This window comes from Bombus bifarius, unplaced genomic scaffold, assembly GCF_011952205.1.
Source record: "Bombus bifarius isolate JDL3187 unplaced genomic scaffold, Bbif_JDL3187 scf7180000008199, whole genome shotgun sequence".
Taxonomy (NCBI): Eukaryota; Metazoa; Arthropoda; class Insecta; order Hymenoptera; family Apidae; genus Bombus; species Bombus bifarius.
This window is the reverse complement of record NW_022884505.1, coordinates 1,296,835-1,316,489: the sequence shown is the minus strand read 5'-3', so window position 1 is coordinate 1,316,489 and position 19,655 is coordinate 1,296,835. Positions and strand designations below refer to the sequence as shown.

The 19,655-nt window shown below is 34.5% G+C and overlaps 4 protein-coding genes across 11 annotated transcripts in view; 1 reads left to right on the top strand and 3 right to left on the bottom strand.

The window, feature by feature from the left end:
* Nucleotides 1-93: 93 nt before the first annotated feature.
* On the bottom strand, nucleotides 94-4,170 carry LOC117210318 (chromatin-remodeling complex ATPase chain Iswi). Its single transcript, XM_033453240.1, has one exon. It carries the CDS (start codon nucleotides 4,015-4,017, stop codon nucleotides 988-990), a length of 3,030 nt encoding a protein of 1,009 aa, XP_033309131.1. The 5' UTR covers nucleotides 4,018-4,170; the 3' UTR covers nucleotides 94-987.
* Nucleotides 4,171-5,144: 974 nt separating this feature from the next.
* Nucleotides 5,145-8,011, top strand: LOC117210236. 2 transcript variants are annotated; one of them, XM_033453045.1, is made up of 5 exons: nucleotides 5,145-5,546; nucleotides 5,993-6,251; nucleotides 6,594-6,814; nucleotides 6,884-7,213; nucleotides 7,449-8,011. In XM_033453045.1, exons 1-5 carry the CDS (start codon nucleotides 5,291-5,293, stop codon nucleotides 7,598-7,600), a joined length of 1,218 nt encoding a protein of 405 aa, XP_033308936.1. In that variant the 5' UTR covers nucleotides 5,145-5,290; the 3' UTR covers nucleotides 7,601-8,011. The 2 variants fall into 2 exon arrangements, with proteins under 2 accessions (XP_033308936.1, XP_033308935.1); XM_033453044.1 differs by having other exon boundaries at nucleotides 6,594-7,213.
* Nucleotides 8,012-8,207: 196 nt separating this feature from the next.
* Nucleotides 8,208-11,981, bottom strand: LOC117210195 (N-acetylglucosamine-1-phosphotransferase subunits alpha/beta). 2 transcript variants are annotated; one of them, XM_033452968.1, is made up of 7 exons: nucleotides 11,691-11,979; nucleotides 11,049-11,470; nucleotides 10,735-10,946; nucleotides 9,837-10,629; nucleotides 9,581-9,752; nucleotides 9,307-9,494; nucleotides 8,208-9,230 (listed from the first exon to the last, which is right to left on the bottom strand). In XM_033452968.1, exons 1-7 carry the CDS (start codon nucleotides 11,841-11,843, stop codon nucleotides 8,921-8,923), a joined length of 2,250 nt encoding a protein of 749 aa, XP_033308859.1. In that variant the 5' UTR covers nucleotides 11,844-11,979; the 3' UTR covers nucleotides 8,208-8,920. The 2 variants fall into 2 exon arrangements, with proteins under 2 accessions (XP_033308859.1, XP_033308860.1); XM_033452969.1 differs by having other exon boundaries at nucleotides 9,108-9,230; nucleotides 9,303-9,494; nucleotides 11,691-11,981.
* Nucleotides 11,982-13,840: 1,859 nt separating this feature from the next.
* Nucleotides 13,841-19,655, bottom strand: part of LOC117210176 (putative fatty acyl-CoA reductase CG5065) — a 45,839-nt gene continuing 40,024 nt past the window's right edge. For 3 of the 6 annotated variants that reach the window (XM_033452931.1, XM_033452933.1, XM_033452934.1), the window contains 7 exons: nucleotides 16,038-16,303; nucleotides 15,636-15,952; nucleotides 15,323-15,570; nucleotides 14,839-15,025; nucleotides 14,392-14,577; nucleotides 14,031-14,291; nucleotides 13,841-13,956 (listed from right to left, as the gene is read on the bottom strand). In XM_033452931.1, the coding sequence (XP_033308822.1) occupies nucleotides 13,878-13,956; nucleotides 14,031-14,291; nucleotides 14,392-14,577; nucleotides 14,839-15,025; nucleotides 15,323-15,570; nucleotides 15,636-15,952; nucleotides 16,038-16,283 (1,524 nt within the window). In that variant the 5' untranslated portion in view covers nucleotides 16,284-16,303 and the 3' untranslated portion in view covers nucleotides 13,841-13,877. Of the gene's footprint in view, nucleotides 13,957-14,030; nucleotides 14,292-14,391; nucleotides 14,578-14,838; nucleotides 15,026-15,322; nucleotides 15,571-15,635; nucleotides 15,953-16,037; nucleotides 16,658-17,083; nucleotides 17,363-19,655 lie in introns of those variants that run through there. The other 3 variants (XM_033452928.1, XM_033452932.1, XM_033452930.1) reach the window with 3 other exon arrangements.

Here is a 19,655-nt window from a genome sequence, read left to right as displayed (position 1 = left end):
ATATTCTAATCCACCATAATCGTATCCTAATCGTATCTTATCGTCGTTTCAATTTTACATAAGGTGATTAATAATCAACAACTAAACACTTTCGATTTTCATATGAAACGGCACATGATATTTTATTCGTAAAACGAATTACAATGCCTTTTAAAATCATAGCAAATAAATAAAATCGTTCACGTAATATTGCATTATAATTATGTAAAATTAAATCAAGGTACGTATGTGATTTATATGCAATACATACATGTCGGCGAATGTAATTTTTCTATGATAATTATAATATATATATATGTGTAAAAAATCTCGCTTTCTGTTAATTTCATCAATGTCAGAAACAAGCACCACTTTGACATTCATAAGATGAATCGAAATAGATCATCCGGTGCATATAAATATAAAAGCTATCATTCTCAATGTCACATGTGAAAATCCATTTATTACAATAATATGTTTATTAACGATATTAATAAATACGTTCTCCGGCTGAACTTCGTTTTGGGATAGACTGAATTTCTAACTTTTTTTTCATGATGTATGATAGGTTTTGATGAGTAGAATCTAAAAATAACTAGTTTTAAGCTGCGGAAAGCGTTATTTTAAAAGTTATGGATATATAAAATTAATATTTTGGATACTCTCACCAGAAACTATCGTACACTATAAAAAAGAAAAAAAAATGAAAAATTCGATGTGCCACAAAACGCTTTTCTGTTTTACTCTGTTAATTGCTTGTTCCTGTTAACTCCAAATATTTGTCGATGGTTATTAAGAAAAAGCGAGTCAAACGTAATCATACTGAAATGTAGATTCATAGGGAATGAAACAGTGGCGAAATTGCAAAAAAGTTTACAGGTTCTCCTTAAATTTAAACGATGACAGATCGTTTTAATGTATGGAGAATGAACGATGAAAAGATTATTATATCGTGGTTAAATTCGTTTTTCCAAATGACAACTGGAAACGTATCTCCGTTTAAGTTTTTTATTTCTTCTTTTTCCGCGGTTTGTCTTGCGGAGCTGGTAGGTTCTCTTGTTTTCGCTTGGACGCAGGTTTTGCACCAATACTGCCGCCTTTCTTTCTCCTTTCTTGTCTCTCTCGCTCCTCCAGCTCTTGATTCTCGCGCTCTATGAGCGTAATTAGCGTGTTGCACCGCCGCTGAAGTTCTAAAGCTGTACGAGACTTCACGAACCAGTCAAAACGAAATTGTGGCGCCGATCTGACCGTGGCACGAAGCTCCTCATATACGTTTTCCTTGTCAAAGCCAAGCTTGTGCAACATACACACGAGGAATCGATCCTCCTCCTCGGTGTAATTCTTACCTTTGTTTGTTCCGTATGCTATCCTCAACTGATGAAAAGGAGCACGGTACCTTGCCATTTTGGCGTCTAAGGCTTTCTTAATCCCGGCTCGTCTCTGTATTTTTGCTTCTCCTCGTTCAATTTGAGCCATTACCCTATCTATATCTTGTAACTCATGACACCTTTCCCAAAAAACAGCCGAGTACTCCATCACTTCTTCGGGAGTTTTCCCTTCTACTTCCTTGGCTATGTTCTCAATATCATCACGACCATATTTTTCATTAGCTTTTATGAATTGATTAAAATCTCTCTTCGTCCAGTTCGTGAAGCCTTGAGTAAGCAGTTTCTCTTTCTCTGCAACTTCTTCATCAGTTAATGGTTGAGCTTCGTCTATCTTACGTTGTTCTTCTTTTTGAATTCTAGCAGCGTCCGATCCAAGCTCTGGATTTTTTGGAACTTTATAACCTACCGTTTGCCGGAAGTAATATATCTCTTGGTCGAGTAATTCAAATAATCGTGGCGGGAAGAATTGGAAGTCTTGGACTATCGGTTGCTTTGGTGGTCTAGGTGCTTTCGGGGCTTTTGGCTCTGATACTCGGAGAGCTTCTCTGAAGTAAGCGTCCACCGCGTAATTGGCTTTACGTTCGCGTTTCGGTGGCTCTATCCAGTTACCTATTCCAAGAATCTTTTGTTTTTCGCGGTAATCCTCACCTTCGAATTGGTAGACGGAATCCGTGGGTGCGTCCACAGTGAAGTTACGCAGAGAAGATTCACCCAGACTTTCTAATTTCTGTTTCATTTCCTCGGTTTTGGCTTCACCTTTTTGAAGTATAGTGTCTATGTCTTCATCCGTGATGGCGCTGTCTTTCGATGCAAATACCTCGTTTGCACCGTGCCTGATCATGTTCAACATTTCGTCCTTGTTCAACGCTGTCTGCTTTGCGTCCACTAATCGCCCCTGTTGAATAACTAGCTTATCTAAACGCAATTTAACTTCCGCACGTTCTACAATTTTTTCTTCTACGGTATTTTCTGTGATAAACCTGAATACACGGACTTGCTTCTGTTGACCAATACGATGAGCTCGATCCATCGCCTGCAAGTCCATTTGCGGATTCCAATCGGAATCATAAATAATTACTACGTCCGCCGTTGCTAAATTAATACCTAAACCACCCGCACGAGTCGACAGCATGAAAATGAACTTCTCGCTTCCCGGTGCGTTGTATTCGTTGATCTGGCGTTGTCTATCCTCATGCGCTGTGTTACCGTCTAAACGACAATATTGAAAACCTCTCCAATGACAATAGTCTTCTAAAATATCTAACATTCTGGTCATTTGACTAAATATAAGAACGCGCGATTCTTGTTGTTGCAATTTTGGCAATAGTTTGTCTAAGATAACCATTTTACCACAATTATAAACAAGATGCTCATCAGTCGTATAAGGTGGTCCAGGCTCTGCACCATCAAATAAATATGGATGATTACAACATTTACGCAGCTGCATCAAGATGTTCTGCAATCTCATCTTCTCAATTTTACCAGCACCGTTAACTATATCTATGTCCTTCATAAGTACTTTGGTATACCATTCTCTCTGCATTTTACTGAGACCAATGTAGACCTTAATTTCTTTTTTAGGTTTCAGTCCCTTTTCTACCTCAGATTTTAAACGTCTCAAAAGGAATGGTCTAAGGACAGCGTGTAATCTCTCGACTAATGAATTATCACCTAAGAAACTATTAGTGTTGAACCAAGAATCAAAATCATCTGAACTATTAAACACATCTGGTAATAAAAAGTTGAGCAAAGACCACAGTTCATGAAGATTATTCTGTAAAGGTGTTCCTGTTAACAGAAGGCGATTAGCAGTTTTAAACTCCCTCAGAATCTCAGATAGCTTGGACTTTTCGTTCTTTATTCTGTGAGCCTCATCAATTACCATGTAACGCCAATTGAACTTCTTAAACACTGATTTTTCCTTTATAACCATCTCATAGGATGTTACACAAACATCCCATTCTCCAGGCATCATAACCTCTCTAATGAAAGTATTTCGAGTTTCTGCATCTCCTATGAGACAAACTGCTCTCAACGACGGACACCATTTTTTAAACTCATTCATCCAGTTAGCCAACGTAGACTTGGGAACAATGACTATGTGTGGACCAGGAATGTTTCTGAAGTGTTTCATATATCCCAGTAATGAGATAGTCTGTAGAGTTTTACCCAAACCCATCTCATCAGCCAAGATACCATTAATACCATGCTCATACAGAGATATCATCCAATTTAAGCCTCGTATTTGATAATCTCGTAACTCACCAGACTTAATGTAGTGTGGAGATGATTCAAAACGAGTGGTTGGCGCGACACTGGCGTTACTTTCAGCCAACAATTCCTCATCTTCTTCTTGTTCCGTCTTACGGTGCCTATGGTCACCAGAATCGAATTTCACTTGGGTTTCTGGCTGTTTTCTGGGTCTCCCAGCTTTGATCTTTAAAGGGCTCCCAGCCTTGTCCTTCTGATTATTCGTCATAAAGTGTGAGAATATTTCAGTTTGCTTTAGTAAATAATCGAATCGTTTACTACGATCGGTTTCAAGTTTTGTTTCGAAGTCACCACCTCGAGACGATGTGGTCTCGGCCGAAGATCCATTCGAATTGTCTCCTGTGTCCCCTGTGTCTGCATTTTCATCTGGCTTCGACATTTTACTCTTTTTTGTTGGAAAAGATGTATTTTCTTGTATGTATAACTTGAATCCGGTTAATTTAATGTGTATGTAAGTAGGCGCTTGATTTAATTACGATAATTGATGCATTAGACCCGGTCTTTTCACAGTGACGTTCACAAACGCATAATACCAATTGCTGCCATATTGAATAATGTTGTCCCTCCAAAATCACGAAAATGACGCCATCTATAAGCATCTGTTCTTTACGTCACATTACAGAGGGAATATTTGAACTTATTTTAAACGAGTTATATTGTATGCAAGCATATGTATATCTGTAAATAATTTTGTCACTGGATAACAAATGTCGCCTCAAAGTATTCGAAATAACTCTTTTACGTTTATGATGACTAATAATTCACATGTACATAAATCTGAATAAAACACATTTGCAGTCAGTAATTTCATAGAAATTCTGAAGTAAAAAATTGTAATGTTTTTCCTCTAATTAAGGCAATAAGATTAAATAAGTTCGATTTTAAATGTAAATACATAATATATTATACATAATAAAATTAAATACATAATATATTAGTTATATTATTATACATTAGTAATCGAAATGATATACTTTAATAAATATTTTGGTATTTATTCATATCGAAAACATATATATATAATTTAATTTTATTATTGATAATATTATATGTAAAACCAGAGGATAAAGCTTTTCAACTTGACGAATGATAACAATAATAAAAGGGGAGCTTCTTTATCGATCGATTCTTCTTAACGTACCTCGTCGGTGTTCTTAACGAGTTACATATATTTAATCTAATCGTGACTATCGAATGTTTATATTTTAATCTTTCTCGTACTTTAGCAAACGAAAACGTTTATTAATATTTCAAGAAAATATTTAATATAAAATTAAACGAAAAAATGATACACATCAATAGCAATTCTTTCATATCTATTTTGAAATATTTCTTAATATTAGAAAACTACAATTGGATTGAAGATGACCGAAAGAATACAAGCGGGTTAAATAGAATGCAAGTGAAGGTGAGCGACACTATTCCTACCACGAATTGATCACTTTTCATCGATGTTGTTTCCTAGACGACGAAACCCCGCGAAATGGCAACAAACAGTATACTTGACGTAATGTACTACGATATTCAAGTTAATCATAGTTTCACTTCGTATCAACTAGCATTCCCCCTTAAGATTTTACTTTCGTTCCTTATTCAAAAGTTACAGTACTTAATATACGAATAATTTGTTGAACTTTGAAAAATTGAAAAATATGTCTGTTGCAGAACAATCAGTTTCAGAACATGAAGTTATCGTGCCACCGAGTTTGCCATTAATTCTGAAGGAATTCTGCAAGGCGGCTATTCGAACGCAACCGTACGATTTACTTCGATGGTCTAGCTCGTATTTTCGAGCGTTGGCCAATGGTGAGGAACCACCGACGAAATTAAGATTGGAGTATCCACCACCGAATACCGCTTCTGGTTTGACTCTCGGTTTTCTGAGGATTTTACTTCGTCAATTTGGAGGTATCGATAATAATTATTCGAATACACATGTATAGGTATATGATTTGTTGGGGCAACATAGAATATTTTATTAACTGTTTGAATATGTTATTTTTGATCGATTATCCATATTTAATATTTAATACCACCGGTTCTTCTTGGTCTGTGTTTTGTATTCATACTAATCACTAATACAAACAATTATTCTAATTATTAATTATTGATGCTAATGAATCAAATAATTATATTAAATATAATTACTTATTAACTGGACGTAGAATTATCAATTATAAATATCAAATATTTAGATATTTCTTAGGTATGTTAAACAAAATATATAATATAAAATAACCCTTAGTTATTATTTTTCTAAAGTAGAACTGTGTGATCTGGGTGGAGAAGTTTTTAAACTGTGTATTTAGATAAGCATCTTTTACCGATATTGAAAAATAATATTTCTTGAATAGATTACAATAAAACGTTGCCTGTGGAAACGATACTAAGGCTATGGGACTGCTTGTGTTTGGATCGTCGGGATCTAAATTTGATCTTGATGATCGGGAAATTTCGACGAAAATGCCAAGTGAAAAAATTCTTGGCAATCGCTGTTGGACTTTTAGGTTCCAGCCTCTTTGAAACAATGACTATGATTTGCGAGTTATTCACTCACGAACCTGATGGCGGATCTGCTATGGTTCCAGTTACATTTTTTCTGGAGATATATGGGTATATACAGAACTTACAAAATGTATAACACATATTGATATAGGTAATAAACCGTGTAGCTATAAAACACACAACTGAAGGGAAAAAGGATGTACTTATATAGGGCGTTGAGAAAGATGCGAATGATATTCATAGGATATTTATAGGATTATACATATAGGAATTTATGGAGGATATACATATATTGTACTTATATGTATGTATATACATATAGACCTTGAAATCTATAGGGTTTTATATATCACAATAATAGAACAAATTCTACAATGTTTAGCGTTCAAATTCAATGTATATTTTATTAAATGTGAGAAAATTAATTTATCAATAATAACACTTTTCCAGATATTTAGCTGGACTTTGTTGTGACGGGAGCGAAAGAGATCCTGGCGACGACGATCCGACAGAATTCATTATATACGATTCTGAATATTCAGAAAATCAAGCATCGAGCAAAAGAAAATATTCTATAGATCGGGTTTGTTCAGCTACGAGCCAAGACACGGAAGCTGACGCAAATTTAGACTTAGAATTGGTATCAAGAAAGGACATAGACTCTTCGAGAAGTACATTCTTACCAGAAATTATTCCGTTCGCACATTTGTTACATAATTTACAAAAATATTCTTCTACAGCTGATATAACGCCGCAATTGAGCGAAAGTTACGCTAGCCACAAGAAGATGGTTGAAGATGAGGCGAAACAAGATTTCTCTAGCAAAGAAACTTCACAGATAGAACCTAACGAGATATCCGCTAGCAATGTCGAGTCAAGCAAGAGACCGGGATCTAATGGACAAAAGTTGAAAGGTGAAAACGCATCTGCAAAAAGTGTGACTAGTAGTACTTCGGCAGAAAGTTATAGCGAGAAACAGAGCATACGAAATACGGAAGATAGGGTTGAAAGGAAAAAGAAGAAGAAGGTTATAGACGCAAAATTGCTCAAGTACTATCCGAATGTTCCTGGTGAGATAACAAAGGATCTTTAATTCTATTACAAACCGATATACATACATATATACAAGCCGGGTTGTAAAATTGTTCGAGTTTATTTGTGTTACGTTTATGATTCTTTGTAAATCTCAAGTTTCTTGCAAAATTACCTGAGACTTTTATGTTGCGGTTCTTTACAAAACCAGTTCTTTCCTATGATTATCATTACGTTAATTTTCATAAGATTTCTGTTATAATTCGATATTAGGTATTGGATCTCGTCTATCAGCTGAAGAGGTAGCTAGTGTCGCAATATGGTTGAGTGAATGCGCAAGAGTACAAGAAGGCATGGTTGGCCCGCGAAATCTCCGCCATATGAATTGTCCCCCTTTAGACAAACAAGAGATATCGGAGTCATGACAAGACGCAATATGATTGTGACATGAATCTGCGAAAGTTTTCTAAGTACTAAATATATGGCACTAGCGAGTGGAAACAATTAGAAATATTCGAAAGTAGCGTTATTTAAAGCAAATTTTAGATTTATATCTTTTATGCTTCGATTTTAGGACGCTTGTGTTTACACGAAAGTACACAAAACATCCATACATGCTATTGTACAATAAAAAGCAAGGAATACAGAAATAGTGTTGTATGAATTTATTACGACTTCGAAAGCGTATGTGTATAAATCACATGTTATACCTACTCGACTAAAATTTTATCGAGGAAACGAGAAATGTTAGACGTTTAGAAACGATACGAGTGAAGTAACAAAATGAAACAAATGAAATGAAATTATGAAATCTTACTTCTCCTTACTGAAACAAAAAGAAATTAAAAAAATATATATATAAAGTACTATTATAAAGTAATATATAATATTATAATTTATAATACCTTTAACCCTCTATATACTGAGTTGTGTATAAATAATATACAACTAGTAAGAAATAACGAATAACTTTATTTGAATAAAATTATGTACATACACGGTTTTTTGGAAATAAAATAAGTACAAACTGCGAAATTAAAAAGATATTCAGTTTAATGGCATTCTACTTCAATAATAATATCCATATTCTATTAACAGTAAGTACAAATTTGGTACATTTCATATCTTCAACAATTATTAACCGGGTAATTTTCTAGTAAAAAATTGTACTACACATTAGAATAGAGAAATATTAAAATACTATAAACTAATAACACTTTAAAAGTGTTATACATTTTTTAAATCTTATATAACTTCTCAAATCTCAGTGTAAAGTGAATATACATATCATGATACACTCATCTTGGAGAAAAATTTATGAGATCTAATCTTCCATTTTGTTAAGAGAGAAACAAACAAAGACAATCAGTACTTTATCAATATCACAGGAACGTTTTACTTAATTTTAACGCGACACTAAATATCTATTTGTTCATACCTTATTATACATTATACCTTATAAAGTATCGATTCTTAGCAACGAATGTTACCTTCTAAATGAATTTTTTAAAACAAACAAAGAGATTTGTATTTTGTTTCTTCAAATATCACTTCTAAATTGTGGATGGACTTGTAGATGTAAAACACACAATAAAATAGATGAATTATCTGCTAAAATAGTACAAATTTGTATGGGAATTATCTGTATAAAACACAATCCTATATCACATAAAATGTTTAGAAAATGTTGCTCTGTTTAAAAGATATCAATATATTTATCCTATTTTTGCATTTGTACCTTAGACTTAAACGAGTAATATGGGTAGTGCTCGTATTCTGAATAATCGACGCACTTGATGATAAAATAAGTGATAGAAAGTCGTAAGAAGTAATAAAAGGATAAGGCATAACAACAAATTTCTGGCCCTTGTTCGATTAGATCTCCACTCAAGGAGCTTATGTCGATGAGTGAAAAGATTTCGATATTGCAAAGGCAATTCAAAAGTACTGCGTAATGGATAGAGTGAGCGATAAAAATCGTTCAGTAATGCCCGAACTATTTCGTTCTCAGAACGTCGAAGGGGATCCATATCGTCATTTAAGCAAATAAATTTTCTAAAATAAAAGTAAAATTATTCTATTCTATTTATCGTTAAATCCTAGCAATATAAAAATGATTACAACTACTTACTTTGGATCTCTACGTATCTCGTCTAAAAGTTGTACTGTTAAAGACACGTTGCTTGTTAACATTTCGAATATTTCATTCTTTCCAGCTTTAATTATTTCGTGTGGGTAAAGCTTTTCTTGACTGAATTTGTCTTTAATTTTTCGTGAAACCGTTTCGCATTTTGCTATCAATTCCTTAGTTACAATCGGCTATAAAAACATAAATTATTATTATAAATAGAAGATTTTCTTTTTAGATTTAAGTATTATTTAAAGTTTACAAAGTGTTTGCTCACAAGAGATGAATCCAAATATCTTTCACCAGGTGGTGGATTTAATACTTTAGTAACTTTTATATGATTTGAACAATTCGTTATTGCATTTTCAAATTCAACGACTAGACTATAATCAAGAGGAAGTGGATAAAGTCTAGATAAAAGAGTCCTAATTTCTCTATCTGACCAAGTGCTGAAAAAGAATTACTATTTTGAATAATACTTCTGTTATTTTCTTTCTTTTTCTATTACTACTATTTTAAAATAGTATAACTACCCTGATTTATCCGTGTCAAATGTATCAAATATTTCTTCAATTGGTACTTTCCGTTTCTCACTAGCTAGAAAGTAAAAGTAAGAGAAAGCAAATTGCATATCCTCGGAGTTTCTAACTTTATGGCTAGATGTTTTTCTAAATTCGTGCTCGAATTTTCGTTGCATATCAGCAACGATCCATTTATCTATTAGATGGGGCATATGAGCGGGTACTCTTCTACGTTCGAAACCATATGCCATATTATATATTCTATTCACATATAGCAAAGATTCGGCATATGTATCAAGTTGTCTTGTTCGAAGTTTCCATTGATCAGAATGAGTCGATTTATGATTAGCTTTTGTGGTACTACTAACTTGTGGTAAGTTCATGATATCATCATTTAAATAACGTTTCAATTGCAGACGTCTCTCAGTAACGTTCAATGTTTGATGTCTTATCTTATTTATCATTTTTGATATCATCGATTTTTGGGTTGGTACGGTTTGATCATTTTCATTCAATTGTTCATTAAAATATCTTTCAATGGAACTCGCGTAATTATTATTTTTGAAATTATAAGATTTATTTACATGCATCTTTAGATTTGTGACTGTATTTGGGAATGTTTGTTGAATAGACAATTGTGTATCATTCCACATAGTACTTATACTTCTGTTTCTAAAGATATTTAAAAATTTTAATCCATAGTTAGTATCTTCTAGAGGATCTTGTAAAAGTTTGTGTGGATAGTCTCCCTCTTCCTCGAGAGCTTCACTGTCAGTAGGAACTGGTGTGCTATCGCAATCTCCTCCTGTAAAAAAGATTAATGATACTAGTTTAAGTTTACACATATTGTTAGGTCATTACATTTTTTTATAGTTGTTATTTCAAAACAAATATAAACAATGAGTGCTACCATCAAATTCACATAATGTTGTATTACAAGCAGGATCACATGATCCATCACCCACCCAGGCCCAAGGACAAACATCTGAACAATCAGGAACCCACCATGCAAGATACACTTTTTGGCCACTTGCTTGTGTAATAAAATCTTCTGGCCACACTTCTGCTCCTAGCATTACATCATCATTAAAATATAAAAATTTATCTGAAATTCCAGGAATTCTGCAAAAATAAAAAATTACATTGTTAAGAAGATTACAAATAGCTATTAACTAGATAATATAAACTGTTATGATTGCTATTGTATAATGAATTTGATACTACCTATGAATATGACTTTCAATAGCTGGACTAGAAAATGTTGGAAGATCACTTTTATTTAAAAATATATCTTCATGAGTAATAAGTGTAACTTTAGGATTATCCATATCTAACCAACTCGGTATTTGACCATTTGTAACAATATACACGTGTCTCACCCAGGGTGCATACATTTCCAATGAACGTAATGAATATCTTAATTCATCTTTATCACTAAATCTGGAAGCAGCTGTGTTAACATCCATTATAGGAATATGCTCTTTAAGATTTTTTAAGAAGACTGGATCTGACCCATTGACCCACGTATATACAACATCTATTGGAACATGTTGGCATAATTTTTTTTGGAAAGAGATACCTAATATATTATCATTGAAAGAATGGAACACTGCTTCGTATTTCTCTTTACTCCATGTTATCCACATCTGAAACGTTAATATTTAATTAGAATAAAAATTTTTATTTTGAATTTAAGAAATTCAGTAACTCGAAATTTACATGCAAATTTGACATTTACATTAAAATATTATCTCACACTTAATTAATTAATAAAATATATTCTATGAATAACAATAAAACATAAATTTTTAATAATCAACAAAATAGATAGATAGAAAAACAATGGGGGAAAATGAAATTCCTAACCTCTCCAAAATGAACAATGCCGATAAATATGCAAGTAAATGCTGTTAATATCACTAACAGCGAATATTTATATGAAAGTAGATCGTAACACCGACGCTGTAATAATTTCCATGTGCTCATTATATTGATAAAGATTCTGCATGCGATTAACATTGCTAAAGTTACAATACGAATTCATATAACACTGTTTACACCTCCGGCTGATTTCAATCATCGATAAAAATGTACTGATACCGGTATATACTCGTTGTTATCATATACAAAAGTCTAGTAACTACCGCGGTAAGGGGTAAGCGGAGCCAAACTCTTAGTGACCGGACAATGTTGGCCCACTTGTCCGCGGTATGGCGCCTTGATCCATTTATTAGGATTCGTTGTGTAGCGTTATCTCGTGTCTACAAACTGCAATATCAATATGTTATGTCGGTAAATCCATGTATACAGGGTGGTTGGTAACTGGTGGTACAAGCGGAAAGGGGGTGATTCTATGCGAAAAAAGAAAAAATTTTTATTCTTCGATTTATTCTATTTATTTAGAATCACCCTCTTTCCACTTGTACCACCAGTTATCAACCACCTTATATATCCTCAGTTGATAAGCAGGTTGAAGCGTGGTTGCGGTTCCCCGCCGTACAATTGTAATACATATATTATAATCATAATTATTTGATAATAATAAATTTCAATCCAATACGCTATGGCCATATATCGTGCCACATTGTCGGCCAAATTAGAGCGAATATAGTAAAAAATTATCTGTTGTCGTAGTGAAGAACGAGCATCTTCGTTCGTATTCAAAACGAAAAGCATTACATGGTACAGTATTAATAGTTACAACATTTTTAATGAATTAAACAAAACTTAAAAACAAATTTATTTTCCAATAGATGCGTATAATATATATATAATATGTACATACAATAAATGTATTAAAAATATATTTGATTAAAAAATTGTATTTTTTTAATCGAGATAATAATACTTCTTGATGGTTCACATAATTAATATTTAATTAAATAACATTTTTCTGTATCGGACGAAATACTGCATAAGTATTTTAAATAAATTATGAAAGATTATGAAGTCATTTAATTCAGTTTATATTCTTTACCTTCAGTGTATGTAGTTATTATTCTCACCGTAGGATGGCGCTATATGCAAAATTCTAAGAAATAGATCGACGCATTATGGTAGCGGCCGACCTGTAAAGCACAACTCTCGATATCATGAGCTTTACTCCCACCACGGGAGCTTCCAACCTCTATATTCCAGACTATGGTCTGTGGTATCTGTGGCCGTGGCCTGTGCTACCGGTGTTAAACCAATACAACTATGTATAAGATAAAGAACATGTTAATTTAGGCTCGGCATATAAGCATACAAGCGATGCAATGTCGCGCTATTCCACAGCGGCGTGAAGTTGTGCGCACGAGTGCGTTGATTCTTAATTTATAATGTAAATATTTTAATGTAAACTGGTCAAAGAGCTACGAGGTTTACAAACAAATAATTTAGAGACTAAAGTAAGTTTTTAGGATAAATGATGATTTGTTCGAAAGATTTTAATTTAGAACGATTTTATTTTAAAAGATGTTTATTTTTTATCATCGTTGTTTATAGTTCAATAAACTCTTCATCGGGAAATTTTTGTTATCGTCGAATAGTTATTCCTCGTGCTTTTGTTTGATGGAGAATGAAAGAAATTTGTATTATTATGCGGAAAAGTGTTTATATTTCGCGAATAGATATAATATACAAAATATTAGTTGTACATATTATTATTTTTTCCCTATATAATTATGTTTTGTTGTTTAGCGTTACACAAAGGCATGACGTAGAATCTTTGGAAACAAATTAATAATTAAATATTTCAGCACATTTTATTTTTTGTTTTAATTTAATGGAAGGATCTTCGAAGATACGCGTATACAAAGATAACACACAAGAATTCGCAAATATTGTACAACAAACAGCATTATGTATAGAAATTGTTATGTATGAATTGTTTACAAATTTCAAAGCGTATGCGTATAAATACATATATCCTTATTAAAATTTTATAGACAAAACAAGCAATACTATAAATGAAGTGACCTGATTATAAATGAAACGGATAATGATTCCTTTTTTCATAAAATCTTATCTACTTCTTTTTTCATTTAAGTAGAAGGAATAACGTTCGAATGATCAGTACGTAACGCGTAATATTATCCATAGTAAAAAGCTTATAGCGGATATTTGAGTTGTCTGATGTATCCAGTACAACCTGAAATAAATGAAAATATACAAATATTTATATCAGTTCCCATTTTTTAATACGTAGATACATTCTATACGCACTTTGATAATCGTTGTCTGGCAGTATCCATAGATTCAAGATCTTCTTTCAGAATGAATTTCTTAATTCCCATCATATATGTCGCGATATATTTCTCCCAATTCATATCTTGCAAGTCTAGTTTCACGACATTGCCGTCTTTTAACGTTTTCACTTTCTTTACCATGTCGGTAATGTTATCCCTTTGGAAGGTCCATTCGTGCATGGTAAAATACGCTGTCACTGTTACAAGTTGGTAGCAATATTTGACAATTTTCATCATTCTGAAACGCCATTTTTAAATATTATTATAGATAGGGGCAAAGATTACTACTACAAAAAGAAAAACTGTTCTCGTTGTTGCAGAAACAATAAAATACTCACATTGGCTTATTACCGCGAAATCTTAAAAAGATGTCTATGACGAACGCAGGCAGAACGTGCAGGATTAGGTTGAGGGCGTTGTAAATATATCTGTTAGCTACCATCGGACAACCCGGGTACCATAGCGTACCGTTCAGCGGCGTTTCTATGCTACATTTCACCATGGCATCTTTCATCTGACCCCATCTTGAAAATTACAACGTTTATGCATATAGAATTGATCGAATAATATTTGAAATACAGTTTATTACCATCAGAGTAACTTGGGGATAAGAAATATTACATAATCTTAATTACCTTTCTAGTCTTCTAAATTGAGGTATTGTGAGTGAAAGTGAACTTTTGTAATTTACCTTTGCTCGCGTCAAACGAATGAACTAAAATTTTTCGGATACTCTGATGATAATTGAATCACATTAGTCGATAAGAATTCTCAATAAACATTACTTAAAAGGGTACGCGTTACTCGTGCAGTTGTAAACCTTAACTTCATTATCGCGATGATGTAGCGTGACGTGCCACGCGGCGCACATTATCGTGTCGACTACGAAATCCACAGGCACTAAATCCAATCTCGCGTCCTTCCTGCCCCAAATAGCTTTCGCAGAACCTTTGCTGATTTGCAGAAAGATATCTGTAACATTAAATTTCTGTAGAAATTACTCGCGATTCTCGACTATCGGAGATACAGCGATAAATAGGTATTTAGAAAGGATAATTACAATTGTCAGCAAAAAAAAAAAAAAAAAGAAAAAAATACGTATATGTACACGATAACAACGATGATCTTGAATACGTTCAAATATTTAATAACGACGTGTGGAATGTTAAAGCTAATTTCTCTCGTGCAGAGGGCAAATTGATTAACTCTACTTATGCGAGATGCAAAGAGCATCAAATAAATTATTGTCGTTAAGATCTATGGAAATACTTGTAACTCCAAAGATATTCTCTAGCCAGCCAGGACACGGTTCTTCCAGCGAGGCACCGATTATACTTGGCCGTACTATCGCAACTGGCAAACCTTTGCTGTCGCTAGCTACAATTTGCTCTGCTAGATTCTTCGTAAACGTGTACGTGTTCGGATGAGTATCCAGGATCTTTTTCTCTAACATGTTGATCAATTCGACATCTAGTTTGTCGCACATGTTGATCACCGTAGAAGGTTCCAAACTCGTGCTGCAAAACATGCCACGGTCGCAAACCGAACCACGGAACAACATTCGCGCGTCATTCGTACTTACGTGTATACTTTCTCCTCGATTTGCGGTAGATTCGCGTTGCTGTAAGCTGTGCTAACGTGGACGATGCTGATTACGTGGTTCAGTTCCTTGCATAGTTCGATGATACGAGCAGTGCCTTTCGTATTCATATTAACAGCCGCGCTCAGAGGCTCGTTGAATCTTACCGTGGCAGCCATGTGGAACACTATGTTCACCTTCTTCAGCAACAGATTCCTGTCTTCCGGCGAAAGACCTAGATTCGGCAGGCTCACATCACCCCTTACGGGCTGTACTCTGCCGAGAACCGAGGGATATTTCGCTCTCACGCCATCGTAGATCTGAAGAAGAAAAGAAAGACGCGGAGTTGATGAGTTCGGTTTTTGGCGAGGGCGTTCGTAGACGACGAGAACCTAATCTACGCACGGGATCGTTTATGAGCTTCTTAAATCGTTGCTCTATCGTTTGGTTACTTTTCGGGCGGATCAGTAAGAAGATGACAGTGACACGCGGACAAACGCGCATCAATTTTTCCAGGAGACCTTTCCCCACGAAACCTGTCGCTCCGGTGACAAGGACGCCGGTACCAGCGTAGAACTCCTCGATGGAATTCGCCTTGTTCAATCTTTTGTTAATCTCATTTTCATTGATTTCCGTATTCATTGTACCCATATTACAGGACCCTCTGTCTTCTGCGCGAAACATTCCATTGTTCATTAGCAGTCAAATGGATGGAGAAACGTTTGAACGAAGATTACGATATAACTTCAACATTCTATTGTAAGTAAATATCTGGATATAATGCTCGCGTATCTCGCGTGTAGATCTCACGAGCAAATATCGAAATTCTGCATTTCGTTTGCACGTGCGATCTATAATGCACAAGATACGACCGTTATGTGGAGGCACTGCATGAATGCTTAAGTGACCGATCGATTTATATCGGCAGAACGAAGGTCCTCGGGGGAAATAGTACAGCCGAGTGACCATGCTCTAGAAAGAAGCTTCGTATCGAGCCTGTAAATGTTTTACTTTCTTCGCGCCTGATGATCGAAATTCATGTCGTTAAAACACGTATGCAAATTTATATCAATTTCTCTTTTAAACGGCTGTGCTTCTTTGTTCGTTTAATTCGTGGAGATGGATTCGTTCTTTTGTTCGTATTTGAACGATTAAAATTGAAATGACAACGGTGATGGATAAAAAAAAAAAAAAAAAAAGAAAAGAAATAGAATAACAGAATAGAAACAGAAATGACAGGTAAAAGTGTTCGCAGCTATTAAATCATTTGAGAATGATAGAGTTAACGCGATTAATTACTCTCGAAAGGATTCACTTAAAAGTAACAACAAACATCAAACGAAAGGATTGACAAACCAGGTACGTATATCTTTAGAACTACTCATTCTACCGATTATATATTCCTAAAGGGAACTGCGAATAAACGTATCCATCTGAAGGAAGGGAAGAACCTGAAGAACATTCATTAAACTTTCATCTTCGTCCCAATATGCTTTTGCCGACACCAAAAGAAACAAAAAAATCTAATTAGATTGAACATGAAACTACTGACAACGTGTTAGAGTATGTATATTTGCAAACTCATTTGCGATCTGTTTCGCGATATTCGAGGCGGATTTTCGCGTGCTCGCGTGTTTTACGATCGACAACGTTCCGCAACGAAGGAAGAGTCGAGACTGGCTTTGTCGACGTTTGTCGAACGATCCTGGCTGGCTACACCGGTTGATAACCAGCAGATGACGACACTCGCCGGGGTTGCTTTCCCAAAATATTTATACTGAATCGCAATCTTCCAGGGATTAATCGCGAGACTTATTCGTTTCTAAACGAATTAAGAGGATTTTAGGGCGAAGGAGACTCAAGATGAGACAAGCGACGTTTAATGAAATTTGGAATGTTTTCTGTCGTATCATACGAAGGATCTGGGAGAAGAAGGGAAAATATCGAGCTTTAGCATTTTCTAGGGAATCGAGTATTTATTTTTTTACATAGAACCTCACAACTTCATACTTTCTCGTACGTATTATATCGAAATAAAACGTTTTTTTCATTATTCTATTTCGCATTATTCTATACAGTCTTAAGTAATACATTAAACACACATTAAACTGTAAAACGTGGAAAGTACGTTGTGCATTTTAATTTCCCATAACTACTGTAAAACTCGAAAGAATTCGAATTCAAATTAACGCGACATCGCCAGTGGTAGAAGGCACACGCCACGGCATTAAAAAAAAAAAAAGAAAAAACAGGAGAAGAATTATAAGTTTTTTTAAGAAATTCGTCTAAATTTATCTAAAACGAATTTTTGCCGACAAAATCCAGCAGCACGATAATATTCATAATTGCTAAATTTTCAAACTCAATTTTCTCAAAAACTAAACCTTAAACGAACAAATTTTATTCCATTTTATTTCTTTCTTATTTTTTCACAAGGAGTCACCTCGTGCCCGTTTGTACGTGTTATTTCGCCGCACCCTCCATACATCTTCTTCTTCACTATTGTTTCATCCCGGATTCTCAAAGCAACTCTCGAGACTCAACAATATTCCACGATGGTTTAAGTAGAAAGTATTATAATTTTATTCCTAAATGGAAATAAAATTCGAGGAAATAACGGGAGGTGGATATCATGTACTTTTCCATGCTGACTCTACACGCTCATTCCACTGCGGCATACAGGCACCTTGCATCGTTGGTACGTAATTTTAACGATTAGGAAAAAGCGGGACAAAGGAAAATGTCGAGACAAAGTGAGATATTGTTTTATGCATGCTACTGCTGGTGCTATGTACTCTGGGTCACGAAAGTATTTTAACATTTGCGATAGAAAACTACTACGTACGTATTGCGTTTCATTTGTATTGTGCTGTATATTTGTACAGGGTGTTTCATAACATGGACAGCCGATTTCAGGCGCAGACAGGAGGCGTGGAAACAACGAAGAAAGTTCATACGGACATGCATGGGTATCCCTGTCTGACCTTGTTACGAAATTTATAGCCATTTTTCTGTGTCATTAATTCGCAACTGCTTATCTTCGTAGAAAGTGTTCGAAGTGGCTATCGTCGCTTTGTATTATTCGACATACACCTGGAATTTTTGAAAGACTGCGAAATTCTCTGACACGATAACTGCAATCTTGCGTGTGAACCGTAGGTGGTCATTTCGAACACCCTCTACGATGATAAACTGTCGCGGATTATTGTAATACAAAAGTGACTATGATTCTAAAACAAGGTCAGATAGGACATAGGTTCGTACGAAGACTTTTCATTGCCCTTATGTCATCTGTCCACTACCGAAACGAATCACACTTGTTACGAAACACCCTGTATAGATTTTCGGTCTTGTTCCCAACTTGCACAAGTATTAGAATATCCCAAAAGTTTCTTTCGTTTTATAAGGAAATAACGAATGAACAACATTTTTTGTTTCATATTATTTTATTGAATTGTGTGTGATTCATTTTGTTCTATTTCCGTTATTATGATTATACATAATTCAATAAAATAATATAAAACAAAGGATGTTGTGCATCTGTTGTTTCCTTATGAAACGAAAGAAACCTTTGGAACAACCTAATACTTAAATAATAATTGCAAGAAATTATATGGTCCTGTAAATGCATTACAGCGCCGTTTGCGTCGCCTTCTTAATCTTTTAGGATCTTTCAGCAAGATCCTTCGCAGAGAATAGGAAGCGACACGAATAATTTGAATAAATTGAAGAAACGCTATTTTTCAAGCTCCGAGAAACGCGACTGAATCACTTGCTCCATAGCTTTAATTAATGTTTTACGCGCTACCTCTCCGTTAGAGATTAATTTTGGCTGATTTTCCTTTTCTTAATTGTAAGCAAGTTTCTTCATCCGAAAACAATCTCGTTCATTATCACAGCGCTTAATTCTTTCGTCCCGTGTTTTAATGATATTCTGGAAATATACTTCACGTAACGAGACGACGTAATCGATGTTTGCTTTCTTCTGCCTTTTGATATCCTCTTTTTCATTTTCTACAATTT

Excerpts from the sequence above, each read along its gene's own strand:
- LOC117210195 (XM_033452968.1), bottom strand. The coding sequence starts at position 11,843 with ATGTTAATCGCATGCAGAATCTTTATCAATATAATGAGCACATGGAAA. Across the intron at positions 11,471-11,690 it reads GCATTGTTCATTTTGGAGAG|ATGTGGATAACATGGAGTAA; the intron begins GTTAGGAATTTC and ends TTAACGTTTCAG. Across the intron at positions 10,947-11,048 it reads ATTGAAAGTCATATTCATAG|AATTCCTGGAATTTCAGATA; the intron begins GTAGTATCAAAT and ends TTATTTTTGCAG.
- LOC117210236 (XM_033453044.1), top strand. The coding sequence starts at position 5,291 with ATGTCTGTTGCAGAACAATCAGTTTCAGAACATGAAGTTATCGTGCCA. Across the intron at positions 5,547-5,992 it reads TTTACTTCGTCAATTTGGAG|ATTACAATAAAACGTTGCCT; the intron begins GTATCGATAATA and ends TTTCTTGAATAG. Across the intron at positions 6,252-6,593 it reads TTTTTTCTGGAGATATATGG|ATATTTAGCTGGACTTTGTT; the intron begins GTATATACAGAA and ends ACACTTTTCCAG.
- LOC117210318 (XM_033453240.1), bottom strand. The coding sequence starts at position 4,017 with ATGTCGAAGCCAGATGAAAATGCAGACACAGGGGACACAGGAGACAAT.